The 21,602-nt window shown below is 44.1% G+C and overlaps 1 protein-coding gene across 1 annotated transcript; it reads left to right on the top strand.

Annotated features, from left to right (window-relative positions):
• Positions 1–1,638: 1,638 nt before the first annotated feature.
• HOPX (HOP homeobox) lies at positions 1,639–13,943 on the top strand (the record flags this gene model as incomplete). Its single annotated transcript, XM_080697063.1, has 2 exons — positions 1,639–1,782; positions 13,866–13,943. 2 exons carry the CDS (start codon positions 1,639–1,641, stop codon positions 13,941–13,943), a joined length of 222 nt encoding a protein of 73 aa, XP_080553189.1.
• Positions 13,944–21,602: the final 7,659 nt, after the last annotated feature.

Consider the following 21,602-nt stretch of genomic DNA (forward strand, 5'->3'; position numbering starts at 1 on the left):
TCCTGCCTGAAGTCCCTTCAAGTGACCTAGAAGAGAGGTAGAGACATTTATTTAGGGAGTGGAAGATGCAGGTCACAGTAGAAAGGGTTGTAAGGGCACCGGGTGCATTATGCAGGCGGGTCAGTGGAGTGCGGCTCACCCCCAGGCGCAAACCACATCAAGCCCCACGCAGGGTTGTGCTGGGTGATTTTGCAATTGTTTGTTAAGATTCCCACATTTATGCTTGTCTTTTACTGTCAGCATCAGTCAGTTCTGACAGGTAGGCACCATATATCCACAGTCAAGAGTATCTTGCAGGCTTTCTCGACCTCTGTACATTTTAAATTAAGGAGAGGGGAAGTAGGCAGGCTTCACCTCCTGATTTATTTGCCACAATTCAAAGATTATCCAGTAAGAAAAGATGCTGCAGCCACTCATGTTGCCTGGAATCTGCTGGCAGAGTAAAAATGAAACAGTTTGAGGCAGACCTATTTTCCTGACTTTATTGAAAATTTGCACTACTCACACAGGGGAGTCTGAGGATGTATGTACGTATGTACGTATGTATGTATGTATTTGGTGGAACTGGGGGTTGAAGCCAGGGACATTCTACCTTTGAGCTATACCTCCAATCCTCAGACAACAACAACAAAATGTGTTACTTTTTGGTTTTTGGAAACAGGATCTTGGGAGGTTGATGAGTCTATGTTCCTGAGGCTCAAACCCATGATCCTCTGGTCTCAGCCTTCCAAGTACTGGGATTACAGGTGTGCACCACCTCACCCTGCTAAGTCTGAGGTTTTATTTCCTATTTATTTATTTATTTATTTGTGCTGGGGATGGAACCCAGAGGCTTTCTACCTTTGGACTACACTCCCAGACTTATTTTTCTATTTTATTTGGGAACAGAGTCTCACTAAGTTGCTGAGAACCTCACTAGGTAGCTGAGGCTGGCTTTGAAACTGTGAGTGAGCCACCACACCCGGCAAGTCCGAGGTTTTAAAAGACACTTGACTTTGATCCTACTCGATCGGGTGTCCCGCAGTTCCATCTTGGAAGTCATGGCGGGAGGTGGCAGCAGTGAGGGCGGCTCCTGACCCTTTACCGGGCGATACTGGCCAGAGGACTGCAGGTCCTGGAACCACCGCTCACATGAGCGCGGGTGGAGGGTCGGAGGAAGAGGTCGCCGGGTGCCCAGCGGTCCACACCGGCCTCAGCAGGTGGACATATCTCCCATTGCTCAGTCCCCTGTTCCCCCGCCCGAAATCACTGTCTATAGTCTATCCCCATCTCTGTAAAATGAACAGATCTTCTAGGCGCCGTCTCCACCCCCCAACTTGGAGAGGTGACTGTGTCCAGCGGGTGGACCCGGGGGCCGTGGGGCGCCGCGGGGAGGCCTCCCCGCGGACTCCAGCAGGCGGCGCGGGAGCCCGGGCAGCGCCCCCTCGCGGAGGCGGCGTGTAAGGCGCCGTTTCCCAGCTCCTCGGCTCAGCCTGCCTCCTCCTTGGGGCCGGCGGGCGGGGCGTCGCCTGGCCCCGCGCATCCCAGGCGGGGACCCGGGAGGACCCGCTGGGCGCTGGGGAGGACGGCCGAGCCCGGCGCCTCGCCCATCCCGCCTCGCTCACCGCCCTCTCCCTTCCCCGCAGCGGTGCCGGGACCATGTCGGCGGAGAGCGCGAGCGGCCCCACGGAGGACCAGCTGGAGATCCTGGAGTACAACTTCAACAAGGTCAACAAGCACCCGGACCCCACCACGCTGTGCCTCATCGCGGCCGAGGCCGGCCTCTCGGAGGAGGAGACGCAGGTGAGCGCGGCCAGATCGCCTGGCCTTCCTGCTCCGCACTTTCTCCTACACCTGGCACGGGCGCCTCCTCCTCGCCCTGGGCGGGAGCCGGGTCCGCTGCTGCCCTTTCGCTTTCCCGTGCGCGGAATCCCCTCTGGGCTGTTGGGCGCCAAGACCTGCAGGAAAATGCACTCGCAGCAGGAATGTCACGGCTGGAAGGGACCCCAGCAAGTGGCTCAATTATTCAGCCCTCAGGTTTGGCAAACGGGGAAACTGAGGCCCGGGGAAGGAGTTGCCAGGGTGGCACGGCTCGGTAAGCGCGCCCTTTGCACCGCGGCAGGCTGCAGCAGCTTTCCCTTAGCGGCAGGACGCAAGCAGCACCTCGCCAGGGCGATTTGGTTCCCACTTTCAAAAAATTCCCTGCCTTGGAGGTTTATAGTCTTTCCTGGAGTTTTCCAAGAAGGCAGACATCGGGCATTACAGCTGGAGGGAGTGGCAGGCATCCCCTTAAGTGTTTTTATTTATTTATTAAAAGCTTTTGTATTAGCCCCAAAGTTGCTTATAAAATGCAGCATTGCCCTTGTGCAGAGTAGGAGCCTTTAGTTGGCTTTTTTTTTTTTTTTTATTCAATCTTATCTGCACTCTGACTTCTATTTTTCCCTCTGGTCTTGGAAAGAGTTTGTTACGGGTCATAAGCTACTAGGAACTGACCTAGTATCTCTCCTGCGGGAACCCAAAGCACTTCCCACCTCTATCCTCTGCTTCAAAGCAAAGACAGTCTTATTATTCCAGTTTTCTGGTGCATCTGGGAGAATCTTTCCTCACCATGCCCAGTTGAAAACTAAAACCCTGTAATGGGCACTGGATGGGATCCTAGGACCACCACCCTGGACTCCAAGCGCCATATGGGGTTTGCTAATAAGCCAGAGTGCTTTGGAGAATTCATTCATAGACAATCCTCTCTGCCATAGATCAAATAGAAAGGCAGGCATGTCTGTTTCCAGCAAATGGAACAGCTGTGCGACTCACCAGAAACAGGATGCTAAAGTTTTCTCATTTAAAATCCCATGCTATACTTAGAAAGAGGAGTGAGCACAGAGGTAGCTCTTTTTCAAAACAAGGTTGTGGGTTATTGTGGGCACTCCACCAGCTCTCAGCTTCTCCAATGCAAGTTAGCATCAATCCCATTGCCTATGAAGCAGTCTCAGTACGTTGGTTTTTGTCGTTCACTCATTTTGCTGGGGATCTACCTCCTCTGGGTTAGCACATGCTAAGCCCTCCCTCCCCCAGCCCTGTGCTGACCTTTGGAATGGCTGCCTTTTCAGCTTTCCAGGCACCTTGGGAGTCCTCAATTGCACAGATAAGCCAACTGAGGCCTGGGGTAAGTAACTTGCCTGAGGCCTCAGCTAGGGAGCAGCCCAGCTAGGGTTTGAACCCTGGCAGTTTGGCTCCTGAGTCTAGATTTTTGGCCACTATGCTATGTTGCCTCCACAGAGGAGGCTTGGGAAACAACTGGATGGAGTAGGATTGAAGGAATGAAAACTCATTTTATCCTATATTTCTTCCTGGAAAAAAAAAATCTATGTATCGACAGTCACTCCAGGCTCTAGTTAACCTTTCTCCAGAGTCCTCTGATATTAGGGAATTAAAATTAAATCTGGGAAGGAGCAGGAAGAAAGGGCTCCTGCCTCTTTTCGTGGTTGAGATCAGCCACTGCAGAGGAACCTCAGGCTCATCTGCCCAGCGTGGGCAGCCCTTCCTTCTTTCCCCCTCTCTGCCATCCTCAAATAAACAAATGGTTGATCCAGCCCTGACATGAGTGGGTGTGGCTGAGTCAGCCTCGAGCAGGGGCCCTTGGCTTCCTTTTCCTGCCAAGGGGCCAACACCTTCCTCCCCATGGCTACCACAGCTTAGCTTGCTCTTGTTCCTGCAGAGACTTGCAGGGGAGTGAGTATCTGGAACCCAGAGCTCAGAGACAGACACAGTTTAGGAAGTGTTCAAAGAGGCTTCCTAGGTGCCTGAGGCTGCCTGCTATCTGCTCCTCCATAAGGGATTGGGACTCATCTTCTTGTCTTCCCACCCACTCCCTGCGACACCACCTTTGCAGGCACTGATAGATGAGGACGGTTCTTTAATCTTCTCTGACAACACTGATATTTTTAAAAGGGTCTTCCACAAAAAGAAAAATGTCTTTAACACACATAATGCCCAGTGATGAACTTGAAAGCATTAGTAAAATCGTTTGCATGTAGACCAGGCACCCTTTAAATAACTCCACGGAGGCCGGGGCCTGGGCCCATGTATAAGCAGGGTCATCCCAGTTTCTGTTCCTCACCAGTGTGGCCCTTCTCCTTTGGAAGGGCTGCCAAGGCCAAAATAATATTCACCTGCACCTGAATCCTCATCCCACTCCACTGCCAGCCACCTCCAGAGATAGACCCATACTCTTATTTTTCCTAGAACAAACAATACTTTAGCGAAAGAGAAACAAGCATGAGATACTCTTGCGAGATGATTGCCACAACTGATTCACACTGCTGATACTTTGGCAGGGGCAAAAGGGGCTGAGAGATGGGACTATTCTCTGACCAGGGAGTTTTGTGGACCCCTTTCTTTTCATTTGTCCCCTGCCCAGCCCCTGTGCACTAGACAGGCAATGTACCAGCATCCTAACAAGGTTCAAGGGAGGCACATCTCACATAGGTGTGAAAACCTAGTCATCACACTTACAAGCCACAGAAGGACCTGCAGACCTCTTGAACACTGTCCTACAAGAAGACAGAATTCTCTCCTATGGGGTGGGGGAAGGGCACACTAATTCAAATAATTTTAAGTTGCATTTATTGGGATCCTATAATTTTTTTCTCATGAAAATAATCTAAAAATCTCCTATGTTTATATCAGAGGAAATCTTACAGAATTCCAGCTTTTGTGCCTTTTATTGTTTAGAAGTCAGTATTAGAGCTGAAAAACCTCTTTCATCAGTACCCCTGGGAGGCTGGGATGATCTAGTGTTCTCTGCTATCACACACACACACACACACACACACACACACACACACACACACACACAGTTCAAGCGCAGTGTAGTTGGCATTGGTTCTTGGAGACATTTCCAGTATTTTTATCTCATCTTGACGTCTTGGGCTTGTTCCCAGAACCCAGTGGTTTTAGTTGTTGAATGTTTTATCTGTGGAATAAAGACCTCTAAAGGTCTCCCCCTGAAAAGAATGAAATGTTAGTTGCTAGAGAAAAGGGCATGAACAATGCCATTTTGCCGTAACCCCTCCCCATCCCAGTGTCTAATTATCATCTCTTCACTCAGAGTAAATAAATCTCCATCAGTGGGCAAGGGTAATGAGGGCATTCATGGGTAAGCAAGCAAGGGATGAATGTCTTTCCCAGAGGATGATGGAAACAAAGGAGGAGAAAAACAGGTGGAAAATCAGTCTTGATGTGAACGAGACACAGTCTCAGCGCTAGAGGGGGAAAGCAGTTGAGGGATGTAAAGGTTTTTGTTGGACGGCAAGTGGTTTGCTAAGTTATTATGCATGCGCTGGATTTAAAATACCTATCTTCAGAAAACACTTGGGCTTTTCTTGCACAGACTCCCATCCCCCATTGCCGGCCGTTTAGTTAAGCATTTAGATGCCCATTTGCAAATTCACAAACGTGGCCCAGGCGAAAGCTATTTTCAGTCATGGTCCATCAATATTCTGCTTCACTCCATAGTGTAAAGACGTGGGTGGCTCTTTTGAATGGAGTCGGCTCAGCCATTTTGTCCTAAATGAGTCCTGATAGAAAGTGAGATTTCTCTCCTCTGGGTTTTAATTAGTCAATCTTTAAAATGCTGCCATTTATTCAGCTCTACCCACTGGAAATCCTATTTAATCAGCACTTGCGGCCTGAAACCCCACAGAGCTACCTCATTAAAGAAGCTGGCGCCATGCTGCGCTCAAACCAGAACCCAGAGTTAACTGAGCACACGTGGGGTGCAAAGGGAAATGTGCCCACCTCGCACAGAAGCATTTGATTCTCTCTGCTCCTCAGGATTAGTGATCCCCAGCTGGGCATGGCGGCACATGCCTGTAATCCCAGTACTTGAGAGGCTGAGACAGGGAGATTGCAGGTCCAGGACAGCCTCAGCAATGTAGGTGGACTCTCTCCGCAACTCAGCAAGACCCTATTTCAAAACAAAATATTAAAAAAAAAATAGGGTATAACTTGGAGGAAGAATGCCCCTGGTTCAATCTCTAGTACAAGAAGAAAAAGGAGAAGGAGAAGGAGAAGGAGAAGGAGAAGAAGAGGAGGAGGAGGAGGAGGAGGAGGTAGAGGAGGAGGAGGAGGAAGAGGAGGAGGAGGAGGAGGAGGAGGAGGAGGAGGATTAGTGATCTCCAGGAGCAAACTGTGATAACCAGAGAGCAATCCCCAAAGGGAAGCCTCCTCCCTCCTGCCAGGCTGCTGCCTGGCTTTAGATTTCTCCGCTGCGTTTTCCCAGTATAAAGTAGATAGATAACTGGCTTTGACACCTGCGCCTGGCAGTTCGGCACAGCTGAGCTGTGGGTAGGGTGAGTTGTGGTGTGGCCCTGAGATGTTTGGCCAGTTTAGCATTGCGGTGGGGACCTCACACCCTTGCTAGCACTCCCTCCTGTCCTCAAAGACTTGCTGCTCTGAAGCAGGAAGCACTTCTGTCTCTGCAATTCTCACCCTTTCTCCTACTTTTGGACTTAGGCTCAGCTCCCTTCCTCTCCCTAGATGCTGCAGAGATGAGGTCTTCCCAGAATGCCCCTCCATCCCAGCTGGTGTATTCTGTGGTTGAGGCTCCATCTGGGCAGGCAGCAGCCTATCACGGCGCCACTTTTGTTTCCTTTCTTGTCCCTAGAAAGGTGAATTTCACAAAGCTCAGAAGCTTAGATCCCTAAGCTGACTTCTTTAGTTACAAGTGAGCTGACGTGTTTTACTTAAGCTGAGACCTGGGGATGAGAGAAAAATCATCATATAAAGAATATAGTCTTTTTTTGTGGGTGTGTGGTCTGGGGATGGAACCCAGAGTCATTCTACCTCTGAGCTACACCCCCAGCCTGATTTTATTATTTGTGTGTGTGTGTGTGTGTGTGTGTGTGTGTGTGTGTGTGTGTGTGTGTCTGGTGCTGAGGATGGAACCCAGGGGCATTCTACCTCCAAGCTACACCCTAGTCCTATTTTTTTAAAATTCTTTTTTTTTTTTTTTTTTTTTTTTTTTTTTTTTTTAATTTATTTTTTATTGGTGCAATGTATTCATACATCATAGTGGTATAAATAAAATACTTTTGTAGACATACATGCACACATCGCCCAGTTAGCCCCTACCCGATCCCCACCCCATTCCCTCCCCATCCCTCCTTCCCACACTTGGCTTAGTGGTTGACATCTAGTATTATAGCAATTTATACAATATTAACATTGATAATCTCACATAACAGTTTCATTTGTCTGGTACCAAACTTTTGATGACTTAAAGATAACATTTCAATATTTCTTTTTGCTTTCTTTCTTACCAGAGAATATTTTTTTCTTTTTTTTTTTTAGGTGAAACTATCATACATTTATTTATTTATTTTTCAGAAAAAAAATCTATCCTGATATGGAATATGGGCTCTAGATACCCAAAACAGTCTCAAAGAAGAACAAAGCTAGAAGATGTATATTTTCTGATTTCAAACCATATAAAGCTACAATAATTGAAACAGTGTAGTACTGTTCTAAAGGCAGATATATAAACCATTGGAGCTAAATAAAAGCCTAGAGATAAATTCTTCCATACATTGTCAAGTTATTTTTGACAAGGTTTCCATGAACTTTTGGTGGAGGAAATACTAGTCTTTTAACTAAATATTGTTGAAAAATAATAATAAATGAAAAAGAATAAAATTGGACCCTTACCTAACACATATACAAATATTAACTCAAAATAGATAAAGGACCTAAATATAAATCTTAATACTATCAGCTTTTAGAAGAAAATCTGGGTCATAAAACCTCACAACATTGAAATTGGAAGTGATTTCTTGGATATGATTTCAATGGCACAGGCAACAAAAGGGTAAATAAACTCCCTTAAAAAATAAAAAAATATTGTATATCCAAAGACAATGTAAACAGAGTTAAAAGTTACTGATGCTCTTCCAAGAGTTCCTCCTATGACCCATTTCTCCCTAACTCTCACATATTAGGGAAAGCATCTGATTTCTTATTTTTTGTGCCTGACTAATCTCACTTAGCATAATGTCCTCCAGTTCCATCCATTTCCCTGAAAATGATGTAATTGAGTTTTTTTTGATGGCTGAGTAAAATTCCATTGTGTACATATCCCACAGTTTTGTAATCCATTCATCTGTTGATGGACATCTTGGCTGGTTCCATAGTTTGGCTATGGTGAATTGTGCAGCTATGAACATAGATACACATGCATTAGTTTGATAGTTTGGTTTCTTTTCTTTTGGGTAGATACCCAACAGTGGTATTGCTGGATCAAATGGTAGATTTGTTCCCATTCTTCTGAGGATTCTCCATACTGTTTTCCAAAGTGGTTGCACTAATTTGCAATCCCACCAACAATGTTTTAGAGTTCCCACTTCTCCACATCCTCGCCAGCATCTGTTGTTGTTTGTGTTTTGAATGATGGCCATTCTAGTTGGAGTTAGGTGAAATCTCAGGGTAGTTTTGATTTGCATCTCTCTGATTGCCAGTGATGGTGAGCATTTTTTCATGCATTTATTGGCCATTTGAATTTCTTCTTTTGTGAAGTGTCTATTTAGTTCATTTGCCCATTTTGTTATTGGATGTTTTGTTTTCTTAGTGTTGAGTTTCTTGAGTTCTCTGTATATTCTAGATATTAGTCCTCTATCAGTGGTGTAGGTGGCAAAAATCTTCTCCCATTCTGTTGGCTCTCGATTGAGATTCTTGATAGTTTCCTTTGCTGAACAGAAGCTCTTCAGTTTCATGCAATCCCATGTATTGATTCTCCTTTTAATTTGTTGTGCTTTTGGGGTCTTGTTGAGGAAATGTTTGTCTGTGCCTATGTGTTGAAGTGTTGGACCTATGCCCTCTTCAAGGAGCTTCAAAGTCTCTGGTTTAATTTCCAAGTCTTTGATCCATCGTGAGTTGACTTTTGTACAGGGTGAAAAAGTGGGATTAACATCCAATTTTCTGCATATGGTTAACCAGTTTTGCCAACACCATTTGTTAAAGAGGCTATCTTTTTTCCAGTGTATGTTTTTGGCCCCTTTGTCAAAAATCAATTGGCTGAAAGTGTGTGGACTTGTTTCTGTGTCTTCTATTCTGCTCCATTGGTCTATATATCTGTTCTTTTGCCAGTACCATGCTGTTTTTATTACAATGGCTTTGTAGTATAGTTTAAAGTCAGGTATTGTGATTCCTCCTGCGTGGTTTTTGTTGCTGAGAACTACCTTGGCTATTCTGGGCTTTTTGTTATTCCAGATAAATTTAAGGACTGATTTTTCTATGTCTGTGAGGAATGATCTTGGTAGTTTAATGGGCATTGCATTAAATCTGTAGATCAGTTTTGGGAGTATGGCCATTTTAATAATATTTATTCTGCCAATCCATGAACATGGAAGGTCTTTCCATCTTCTAAGATCTTCTTCGATTTCTTTTTTCAGTGTTTTATAATTTTCTTTGTAGAGATCTTTTACCTCCTTGGTCAAGTTTATTCCTAGGTATTTTATTTTTTTGTGGGAGATCCTGAGTGGAAGTGTTTTCTGAATTTCTTTTTCAGTGGATTTATGGTTGGTGTACAGGAAAGCTTCTGATTTTTTAAGATTGATTTTGTATCCAGATACCTTGCTGAATTTGTTGATCAGTTCTATAAGCCTTTTGGTTGAGTTTGTTGGGTTTTCTATATATAGTATCATGTCATCTGCAAATAGTGAAAGCTTGAGTTCTTCTTTTCCTATTTGTACTCCTTTGATTTCCTTTTCTTGCCTTATTGCTCTGGCTAGAGTCTCTAGTACTATATTGAAGAGAAGTGGTGATAGTGGACATCCTTGTCTCGTTCCAGTTTTTAGGGGGAATTCTTGAAGTTTTTCCCCATTTAATATGATGTTGGCAGTGGGCTTATTGTAGATTGCCTTAATAATGTTGAGATATGTTCCTTCTATTCCAATTCTCTGCAGTGTTTTTATCATAAATGGATGTTGAATTTTATCAAATGCTTTTTCAGCATCTATTGAGATGATCATGTGGTTTTTGTCTTTGATTCTGTTTATATGATGAATTACATGGATTGATTTTCGTATATTGAACCAGCCTTGCATCCCTGGGATGAACCCTACCTGGTCATGGTGAATGATTTTCTTGATGTGGTTTTGAATGCGTGTTGCTAGTATTTTGTTTAATAGTTTTGCATCCAAGTTCATCAGAGATATAGGCCTGTAGTTTTCCTTCCTTGAACTGTCTTTATTCGGTTTGGGTATTAGTGTGATGTTGGCTTCATAGAATGTATTTGGGAGAGTCCCGGTTTTTTCTATTTCCCGAAATAGTTTGAGTAGTATTGGGATTAGTTCTCCTATAAAGGTTTTATAGAATTCACTTGGGAAACCATCTGGTCCTGGGCTTTTCTTTGATGGTAAGCTCTTTATTGCTGTTTCAATCTCTTTGATTGTTATTGGTTGGTTTAAGTGTTCTATATCTTCTTGACTCAGTTTAGGAAGGTTGTATTTATCTAGGAAGTTGTCGATTTCCTCCAGGTTTTCCATTTTGTTGGAGTATAGTTTTTCAAAGTAGTTTCTGATAATCCTCTGGATTTCTACGCTGTCAGTAGTAATGTCTCCTTTTTCATCCCTTATCTTCATAATTTGGGTTGATTCTCTCTTTTTTTTAGTTAGGTTGGCTAATGGTTTATCAATCTTGTTAATTTTTTCAAGAAACCAGCTTTTAGTTTTGTTGATTTTCTGTATTGTTTTTTTATTCTCTATTTCGTTAATTTCTGCTCTAATTTTAATAATTTCCCGTCTTCTGCTGGCTTTGGGGTTCAATTGTTCCTGCTTTTCAAGGGCTTTGAGGTGTGTCATAAGGCTATTTATTTGAAGATTTTCTGTTTTTCTTATGTGAGCACTCAGTGCTATAAATTTTCCTCTTAATACTGCCTTCAAAGTGTCCCAGAGGTTTTGATATGTTGTTTCTTTATTTTCATTTGTTTCTAGAAATTTCTTGATTTCACCTCTTACATCTTCTATGACCCATTCTTCATTCAGAAGTGTGGTGTTCAGTCTCCACATGTTTATGTTGTTTCTCTGAGTCTTCTTATAGTTGATTTCTAGTTTCATTCCATTATGGTCTGAAATGACACAGGGAAGTATGTAACATTTTTTAAATTTGCTAGTGCTCATTTTGTGTCCCAGGATGTGATCTATTTTGGAGAAGGTTCCATGAGCAGCTGAGAAAAATGTAAACTCTGCTGTAGTTGGGTGAAATATTCTATATGAGTCCAACAGGTCCATTTGGTTAATGGTGTTCTTTAGTTCTGAGACCTCTTTACTGACCCTTTGTCTGGAAGATCGGTCTAGTATTGTGAGAGGTGTGTTGAAGTCTCCCAGTATTATTGTGTTGGGATTTATGTGTGACTTCATATCACAAAGAGTTTGATTTATGAAAGTAGCTGCCCCTATGTTTGGGGCATAGATGTTGATTATTGTTATTTCCTCTTGCTGGACTATTCCTTTTACCAGTAAGATGTGACCTTCTTTGTCTCTTCTAATAAGTTTGGGTTTGAAGTCTAACTTGTCTGATATCATAGTTGCTACTCCTGCTTGTCTTCGAGTACCATTAGCATGGATTACCTTGCTCCAGCCCTTTACCTTGAGTTTGTTCCTATCTTTACTTGTAAGGTGTGTTTCTTGTAAGCAGCAGATGGATGGATTCTGGCTTTTAATCCATTTTGCCACTTTATGTCTTTTTATTGGGGAGTTGAGGCCGTTTACATTAAGTGTGATTATAGAGAGATAATTTTTAATTCCCAACATGTTAAGATCTTATTTCTGTTTAAGATACTGTTTATTCTTCTTTGCTTAGTTGTCTGCTGGATGGGAATTCTTGTTTCTTTGGTTCTGCCGTGTATTACCCATTTCCTCTTTGCAGTTAATCTCCTTGAGTATTTTCTCTAGCGCTGGTTTTGAAGACATAAATTCCTTCAGTTGCTGTTTGTCATGGAAGCTTCTTATTTCCCCATCTAATTTGATGGATAGTTTTGCTGGGTAGGAAATTTTTGGCTGGAAGTTGTTTTCTTTCAGAGTTTGGAATATGTTACTCCAAGCCCTTCTGGCTTTCATAACTTGGTTTGGGAAGTCTGGAGTGATTCTAATTGGTTTGCCTCTGTATGTCACGTGGCCTTTTGTTTTTGTTGCCTTTAAGATTCTCTCCTTGGCTTCCACATTAGTCATTTTGACAATTATGTGGCGTGGGGATCCTCTTCTCTGATCCTGTCTAAAGGGAGTTCTATAAGTTTCCTGGATCTGTGTATCGACCTCTTGCTCTATGTTTGGAAAATTTTCTGCTATTACTTCCTTGAAGAGATTGTTGATCCCTTTGGTTTCACCTTCTTTTCCCTCCTCTATTCCAATTATTCTTAGGTTAGCTCTCTTGAAATGGGCCCATATTTCTTCAATGTCAGATTCCTGCTGTTGGGTTTTTTTTTCTAAATTAGAAACTATGCGTTCATTTTTAGAATGATCATCTTCAAGGAGCGAGATTCTATTCTCCATGTGGTCTAATCTGTTGTTTATACTTTGAATTGAGGCCTTTACTTCATTAATTGCATCCTTTATCTCTTTTTGACTCTCTCTAAATTCTTTTCGAAAGTCCTCTATTATTTCTAAAGTTATTTTCCTAATTTGATCTTCTAGAGATCTTTGGGTTTCTGTGTTATCAGATTCTGATGTTGTGGGGTTGTTGGCATTCACTGCTCCATTGTTATTTCTCTTTCCCATGATTTTGGAGGTTTGTGCCTTCTCTGGGTTCTTCCCTGAGTCACTACGAGTTCACTTAAGATGCTCTGGATCTCGTGTCTGTGGTATCTCAGACACCACTACTCCTTAACTGGTTTGTATCACAAAGTCTCAGACCCAGGGAGTCAATCAAGGCTGCTTAGACCGTGGGGTGTGCCAAGTTGGGCGTTCTCCAGTGGGGAGTTGTGACTATGGTATGATATCTCTGCCACTGCCACTCCCCCCCTGGGCTGCACTGCTAAAATCTCCGACCCAGGGAGACTATCTGCGCAAGTCCCTGGGAGCGCAAGTCCCTGGGAGCGCAAGTTCCCTAGGGGTCACAATTTGACTCACGGTTATTGAGTGCGCTGATGGAGCTGTAGTGAACTTGGTGGATTCGCTGCTGTCGCTACTGGCAATATGGCACCACTGCCACGCCCTTGGCCGTGATGCGGCGTATTTCTTCTCTGGTTTTGAACTCCGCTCTGAGTCCCTGCCAGTTGTGCTGTGCTCGGCCCTTGGGAGCTTTAGATGTTCCCGCTGCCGCCAGCAGTAAGACGCTGCTTCTGCGTCCTAGGCCGCGAGGCCAAAGTACCTCCTCTCTGGATTTGAGCTCTCTTTTGAGTCTCCCTCCTCTCTGGAGCCTGGTGCTGCTAGGGGAGATGTAGGCCGCGCCGCTCCGGCCGCTCTGCGCCCGGCTCTGGCTGCTCTGCACCGCGGGTCTGGCCACTCCGGCCGCTCCGGCCTTTCCGCAACGCGGCTCTGGCTGCTCCGGCTGTTCTGGCCGCTCTGCTCGGCTGCTCTGGCCGCTCCGCTCCTTTTTAAAATTCTTTATTTAGAAACAGGGCCTCACTAAGCTGCTGAGGCTGGCCATGAACCTGCAATCCTCTTGTCTCAGCCACCATGCCCGGCTTGAATATAGACCATGCTAAGCATAGATAATAGCAGGTACAAAGGTCCTGGGACAGAGAAAAGGTTGGTGTCACAGAAACATCCATCCCCATGGGCACATCCCTGGCTTCCCTCCTTTCCAGTTGGTCCACAGAGACTATGTTTTAGAAATGGAATGGGCATTCCAGTTTTTCAGTATGTGACTGATATAATCTTGCATATTTCTTCCAGAAATGGTTTAAGCAGCGCCTGGCCCAGTGGCGGCGGTCGGAAGGCCTGCCCTCGGAGTGCAGATCGGTTACAGACTGAGGAGGGTGCAGCACGTGCGACTCCGCTCCGTGGAGACCGTCGGCTGCGTCCCTTCTCAACCACGCTGTTTTGACGCTCAGTGTCATCTTGTATGCCCCACTGTTAGCTGTCCTACTTAACACAATGCCGTATCTTTTAAAATGTACATAACTAGGAAAGAAAATAACAGGAAGCTGAAGGCGACTTCCAAAGGGTGTGGCTCGTGTCGCCCTGTGGGTCAGGAGGACAGGTGATATGAAAACCCACCATCTAAGTGTCCTTTGGACCATCACCTTCCAGGGACAGTTTGCTTGACCATCCATCCCAAAGCAAAGCAGGACCTCTGTTGTAAAGATAACATGATGGAGGGAGAAATATTTCCTTCTGAATCCACTTCCCTAAGTTGTTTTCCTTATGTTTCATCTAGTATGTTGATGGTTAGGTGAGACTACAGAAGTGTGTTTGAGTCATTACATATTACAAAACAGTTCCTTGGCTTATAACTGCATTAACTCGGAAAGGCTAGAAGGCAGAAACTCAACTCCTGAAACTTAAAAAGTCTGGAATTCTCCTTATTTAAATGCATTTGTCACATTTATTTTGCTAAATAAAATGAACTGCTTTTTGTCTCTGAAATGATATTCTAAATAAAACCTTAATTTTGTTGAAAATACAATGAATCCTGTGCAGGTTTTTAGCCGAATAAGAAATATATCAAAGAGAAACAAAATAGTTCTTCTTCCAGGATCTGAGAGAGATATCCTTGTCCAAATCCTTTCTACCCAAAGTGTGGTCCAGGAGCAGCCTGATCAGCATTAGAGGGAGCCATGCAGAATCTCAGATGCAATCCATACTCAGTGGGTCAGAGTACCTTTTAACCCAGGCCCCAGAATGGTTCCTGTGCTCAGGAAATCTTGGGCAGCGGCTACTTCAAAGTATTCTGCAGTCAGTTTGCATCCATTTACTATCAGAGCACATTAAATGTCTTAACAGTCACTCAGTTAAGATTGTGTCTGCTTATGTGGGAAAGTAACTTGGTTACAATAGATTAAAGAAATAGACATTTTCTTTTCTTGCTTGTTCAGTTGTTTTTACATAGACAATGGTAGGTAGGAGGTCCTAGGCTGTTAGAGTAGCTCCCGAGTGAGGTCAAGGATGTGGGGTCATTCTGTCTTCCCACTTTGCAAGCTTTAGCACTCAGCTATTGTATGCATGGATGGAAGAGGGAAGCCTGGGGTGGGGGTAGAAATTCCATCTAAAACTTTCCCTTTAAAAAGGTTTCTTTCACCCAGGAATGGTGGCACATACCTGTGATCCCAAGTACTTGGAAGGCTGAGACAGGATGATTGCAGGTCCGAGGCCAGCCTCAGCAACTTAGGGAAACTCTCAGCAACTGAAAGAGTCCCTGTTTCCAAATAAAATAGGCTGGGGTGTAGCTTCAATCCTCATGGCCAAAAAGGAGGTTTTTGCCATGCAAATACAGGAGGTTTCCTGGAAGCCTCCACCTAGCAACTTCCATCTCCATCTCACGGAAGGGAGTGGGTCACATGGCCAATCCTAGCTGCAAGGAAGGCTGGGAAAGTGAGCATTTGTAATGGAGCATCACTGCTGCCTTGAGCAAAATCAGGGATTTGTTGCTAAGAAAGGGGTCGTTGTGGAGCACGTGCATAGGGGGCACACGGCCCTGGGTCCAATCTCCCGTGCCACAAAAAGAAGAAAGAGAAAAAGAGAAAGGGAGGGAGGGAAGGAGGAAGGAAAAAGAAGAGAATGCAAGCAAGCAAGAAATTATACCAAAAAGGCCACTAGCAACACATGCCAATCCAGCCAGAAATGATGCTGGTGTAGCTTCTGAACTCTTACCTACGATGCTGGCTGGGTTTTCATTTCCTTAAAGAACTCAAAAGTAGAGACGCTAACAATCATTTGGAATACAAATGTTTATAGGATCCTATTAAACATCCTCAGCAAGCTTCCTCTCCCTCTACCTCAAAACATATTTTTATGTAAACAAACACACAGGGAGCTGCTGCTGAACTGAACAGCCTCATCTCTGGCTCACTCCCCTCTGACCTAATTAGCGATGGTCTGAGCATCCACAGCCCCAGGGCTGCTTGATTTCTTCATGGAAGAATAGAAGGGTGAAAGTGGGAATTAGGCAAAAGCGTGAGCAGACCAGGCACCACTGCTCAAAGAAAGCATCTTCTACTTTTGAAGCATCCTCATAGATACTGGCTAACAGGTAGGGAGGGAGAGTGCTGCTAAGCTGACCAGCCACAGAAGAAACACACAAAGCACAGATTTGCCCGTTAGGCAATATGAGAGATGCGAAACCAGGTCTAAGACCGTATCAGAAATCTTTCCAATATATCTGAGCCATGATTCAAGAACAAGCCAGTACATAAAGAGTTAAACAGTGGGCAACAGTATTGCTTCCTGTGCAGGAGTCTAAATCCTTGAACAGCCTGTGCTGGGAGGGAATGAAGATTCAATGTCCTTTGAGAGTAAATTTGTTACCAATACTAATCTCCTTGAGTCTGGATGGCAATAATCTACTTATAAGGACATGTTGCAAATAAGCCATGTTTACCATTGCTACAAAATACCAAAGAAGATAGGGCAAGGCTTATTTTGACCCAAGTTTTAACTAGAGGCTAGAGCTCCAAGTTTTATCTGTAGTTGCTTGTGGTCGCCCAGGGTCACACACCAAAAGTGGTACTGGCCATCCTAGTTTGAGAATAACTGCTCGAGCCCCTCTTTCCTTGGTCCTAGTTCTGTAGTTGCAGACACTGTTGGTGTGGCCGGGCCAACAACCAACACCTCTTCTGTGTTGCCATGGCGACTGGAAAAACGAAAGACTCCTCGTTTCTAGCCTCCCTTGAAGTGGTGCTGATGGCGTGACACTGTCTAGCCAGTGGGGCTGAGGTTGAAGACAGGGAATGGGGCCTAAGGGGACTTTTCTTTTTATATTTTATTTTATTATTTTTTGCACCGCTGGGAATTGAACCCAGGACCCAGCATATATGAAGCTGCATTTTTGTATTTCTTCAGAAATGATACATATGCAGTAGGCGCTGTCCTTTGCTCCTTTCTAGTCTTGAACCGGTTTCATGTGTTAACTGTAAAACTTGAAATAAGCAAAAAAGAAACAAAAATATATAATAAAAGCAATAAAATTCATAAAAAGTAGCCAGGATCCCACTACCCAGAGGTAACCACTAACTAATCTTAACATTATGTTGTATCATATTGGGAAGGAAGGCTTTCTGTGCATAAATACACACAGAGCTGGGAGAAGTTAGTTCCAGTTTGAACTGTCACACTGGTCCTTTCTGCCCCTTTGGTTATCAGCACCCTCTACGCTTCAGAAGCTCCTCCCGCTTCATCCCAGCATCCCAGATCCAGTACCCGGGACAGCTAGACACATAACCAGGTTGTCCAATCACAATGCCAGGGGCTGAACACCTGATTGGGCACCTGTTGTAATCTGGGCCAATCAAAGACATTTGCCAGAATTTTCCCAATTGACCTGGAGAGGTAGTTCATCCTCTTGCATGGAGAGATGAGGAAGATGGAGGTTTGGGGTTACAGACAGCCATCTCTTGGCTTCTCTGAGATGGTGAAGCAGAAATTGGAAATGAGAGAGTCCTAGGAGGCTGGCTCTTGCTCTTGCTGTGGTCTACCCCAGGTTTCTGGCCCTGTGAACTAGTGAATTCCCTTCCTGGTGAACTGGTGAATTCCATAATAAAGGAGCCCTGACTAATAGCAGGATGAGAAAAGGAAGGAAGAAGGGCATGGGAGGATGAACGCGGGCTACCGGGTGATTCAGAATCCAGGAGAAGCAGCCAACAACCCTTGAAAACAACTGGGCAGAGACCCAGAGTTTTCTAAGTTAATGAAAACTTAAGAAAAAAATTATTTTTGCATATTAAAAAAAGATGATCACCAAAAAGTAGGTAACCATGCTGGACATGGTGGCGCACGCTTGTAATCCCGCGCTTGGGAGGCAGAGACAGGAGGATCTCGCAGGTTCGAAGCCAGCCTCGGTGGCTTAAGAGACCCTGTTTAAAAAAAAAAATTATATATATATCTGGAAGTGTAGCCTGGGGTATAAGGGTTTCATCCCCAGTACCACCACCAAAAAAAAAAAAAAAAAAGGTAACCTACAGGCATTAAGGTTACTTATTTTTAAGTAGATACACATGCATGGTAAAAATGATTTTGTTCTCTTTTTGGGGATATTTTGCTCCCCTCAACCCTGCCCTCCCCATGTATAAATCTTGTTCCACATATTTTACTGTCACTTTAAAACCTCCTATTGGCTTTCCCAAACTGTATCTCTGCCTAAACTCCATGCCAAAGTGACTGGCAATAGCGATAATAATAAAAAATAAGTTAAAACTGCATTCTTTTCCCATGAGAGACGTGCTCAGAAGCAGTGACACGTCTGGACACAGGTCAGGCAAGAATCGAGCACATGTGCCACTGCTTACGTTGGCAAAGCTGGAGAGCGAGATGTTTTGGGTTGTGAGGCCTGGCGCGATGACACTAGCTCTGTAAACACAATGGCATGAGCGCAGAAGCTACGGTTCCTAGAGACCTCCTTCCGTCGCCTCCACCAGCCCGGTGTTCTGTCACAAGTGCTCGAGGACTGCTGCATGAGGGAGGTGCTGTAAAGACAAACTTTAATGTGGCCCCATATAAGAGTTTGCCACCCAAACTTAGAAAAACGAAACATTGGTCTGCTTTTCAATTTATGTTACTCATCCCACTGCTTAAGTACAGTGATGAACTGACTCATAGTTTGTATGAATCATCCGTAGAGATCAGATTCGCAATGCAGAAAGATTTTCTTTCTTCTGCTTCCAGATGGATACTCTTCTCTTCTCACTCCTGTTTTAAAAAGAGTTCTAGATGGGAATTTGGCATCCTCTGAGAATGAAGAACTCAACTTTCTGGCAATAGTGAACCTGAGAACAGGAATCTTCAGGGGCAAAAGAACTGTAATCCAGAGGCACAGAGGATGTTCAGAATACAGAATGCATATTAGTTAATGAGAAAGGGAGTATGCCTGTACATTTATTTATCTGGCAGGGGGTGCATAGAGGCAGAGATTTCTTGTTGTCTCCTTAGCCCTTCGCTCATTATTCTTTTGTTTGGGGTATTATTGGAGATCAAACCCAGAGGCAGAATCCTCAGCCCTAACCCCCTGTTAAAGACCACACCCCAACATTGCTCCCATGGCTGTCAAATTTCTACACGAGTTTTGGAGAGGACATACCATATTCAAACCACAGCATTCTGTGTGACTAATAAAATACAGCAGGGGACTTCCGGGAAGATGGCGACCGAGAAAAGCGGGGCTTAAGTGCCCCGCTAACAACAAATCTCCATTACCACAAAATCAGCGCCTTTATATACAGCAGGGGACTTCCGGGAAGATGGCAACCGAGAAAAGCAGGGCTTAAGTGCCCCGCTAACAACAAATCTCCATTACCACAAAATCAGCGCCTTTCATAGCCAGAAAACACCATCACCAGTGAAACAAAAAATCACCAGGCTCCAGAGAGAAAGCGGACTGAGAACAGAGCCACAGAGGAGATACACCGGCCTCACGCCCAAGGACGCGGCAGACGCGGCAGCAGCGCCATACTGCCGGCGGCACCGGCGAATTCACGGGACGGCTACAGCAAGCCGAGGTGAGCCACTGCGGAACAGCCAGGCGGGATTTCTCCGCGCAGAGAGCATCTAAAGCTCCCAGTGGCTGAGCTCAGCACACGCTGCAGGGATTCAGAGTGGAAATCAAAACCAAGAAGAAAAACACCAGCCCCACAGCCGAGGGCGTAGCAGCGGCGCCATATTGCCACTGGCGGCAGCAGCACCGAATTCAGCGAGGCCAGTACAGCTACATCTGCGTACTCAAGAACAGTGAGTCAAATTGCGGGCCACAGCGGAGAAATCCCAGTACTGTACTCCCTGGGACTTGACCCAGTGGGGGAGTGGTGGTGGCAGAGATATCACACCATAGGAGAACGTGCAGCCTGGCACCCCTCATAGTTTAAAGCAGCCTCTATCGACTCTCTGGGTCAGAGACTCTGTGATAAAACCCAGTAAAGGAGTAGTGGGGTCTGAGATACTACTGACTCGAGATCCAGAACACCTTAAGTGAAGTCATAGTGACCCAATGGAAGAACCCAGAGAAGGCACAAACATCCGAAATCATGGGAAAGAGGAATAATACTGGAGCAATAAATGCCCACAACCCCACAACATCAGAACCCGATAAAACTGAAAATCAGAGATTTCTAGAAGATCAAATCAGGAAAATAACTGTAGAAATAATAGAGGTGCTTCGAAAAGAACTCAGAGAGAGCCAAAAAGAGATAAAGGATGCAATTAATGAAGTAAAGGCCTCAATTCAAAGCACAAACAACCGATTAGAACACATGGAGAACAGAATCTCGCTCTTAGAAGATGAGCAATCCAAAAATGGACGCATAGTTTCTAATCTAGAAAAAAATATCTGACAGCAGGAATCTGATATTGAAGAAATATGGGCCCATTTTAAGAGAGCTAACCTAAGAATATTTGGAATAGAGGAGGGAAAAGAAAGTGAAACCAAAGGGATCAACAATCTCTTCAAGGAAGTAATAGCAGAAAATTTTCCAGACATAGAGCAAGAGGTTGATACACAGGTCCAGGAAACTTATAGAACTCCCTTTAGACAGGATCGGAGAAGAGGATCCCCACGCCACATAATTGTCAAAATGACCAATGTGGAAGCCAAGCAGAGAATCTTAAAGGCAACAAAAACAAAGGGCCAAGTGACATTCAGAGGCAAACCAATTAGAATCACTCCAGACTTCCCAAACCAAGTCATGAGAGCCAGAAGGGCTTGGAGTAACATATTCCCAATTCTGAAAGAAAACAACTTACAGCCAAAAATTTCCTACCCAGCAAAACTTTCTATCAAATTAGATGGAGAAATAAGAAGCTTCCATGACAAACAGAAACTGAAGGAATTTATGTCTTCAAAACCAGCACTAGAGAAAATACTCAAAGAGATTAGCTACAAAGAAGAAATAGGTAACACACTCCAGAACTAGAGAAACAAGATTTTCCATCCAACAGACAACTAAGAGTGGTTATCTGTGGAGATTCATTATTTATGTTAGTCTTTTACCTATCTCTAAAGGGTATTGTTTGCCTTTATTGTTGTTAATTTTTAGGATTTCTAGTTGGAATATTAATATACCTTCAGATATAGCAATTGGAAATATTTTATCCCATTCTATCTGTAACTGTTAACTCTGTTTACATTGTCTTTGGATATACAATATTTTTTTTATTTTTTAGGGAGTTTGTATACTCTTCTGTTGCCTGTGCCATTGAAATCATAACCAAGAAATCACTGCCAATTTCAATGTTGTGAGGTTTAATGACCCAGATTTTCTCCTAAAAGTTTATAGTCTTAAGATTTATATTTAGGTCTATTATCTATTTTGAGTTAATATTTGTATATGGGATTAGGTAAGGGTCCAATTTTATTCTTTTCCATGTAATTATTATTTTTAACAATATTTAGTTAAAAGATTAATATTTCCACCACCAAATGTTCGTGGAAACCTTGTAAAAAATAACTTGACAATATAGGGAAGAATTTAGCTCTAGGTTTTTATTTAA

The sequence above is a fragment of the Muscardinus avellanarius genome (genome assembly GCF_963383645.1).
Source record: "Muscardinus avellanarius genome assembly, chromosome: 6".
Lineage (NCBI taxonomy): Eukaryota > Metazoa > Chordata > Mammalia > Rodentia > Gliridae > Muscardinus > Muscardinus avellanarius.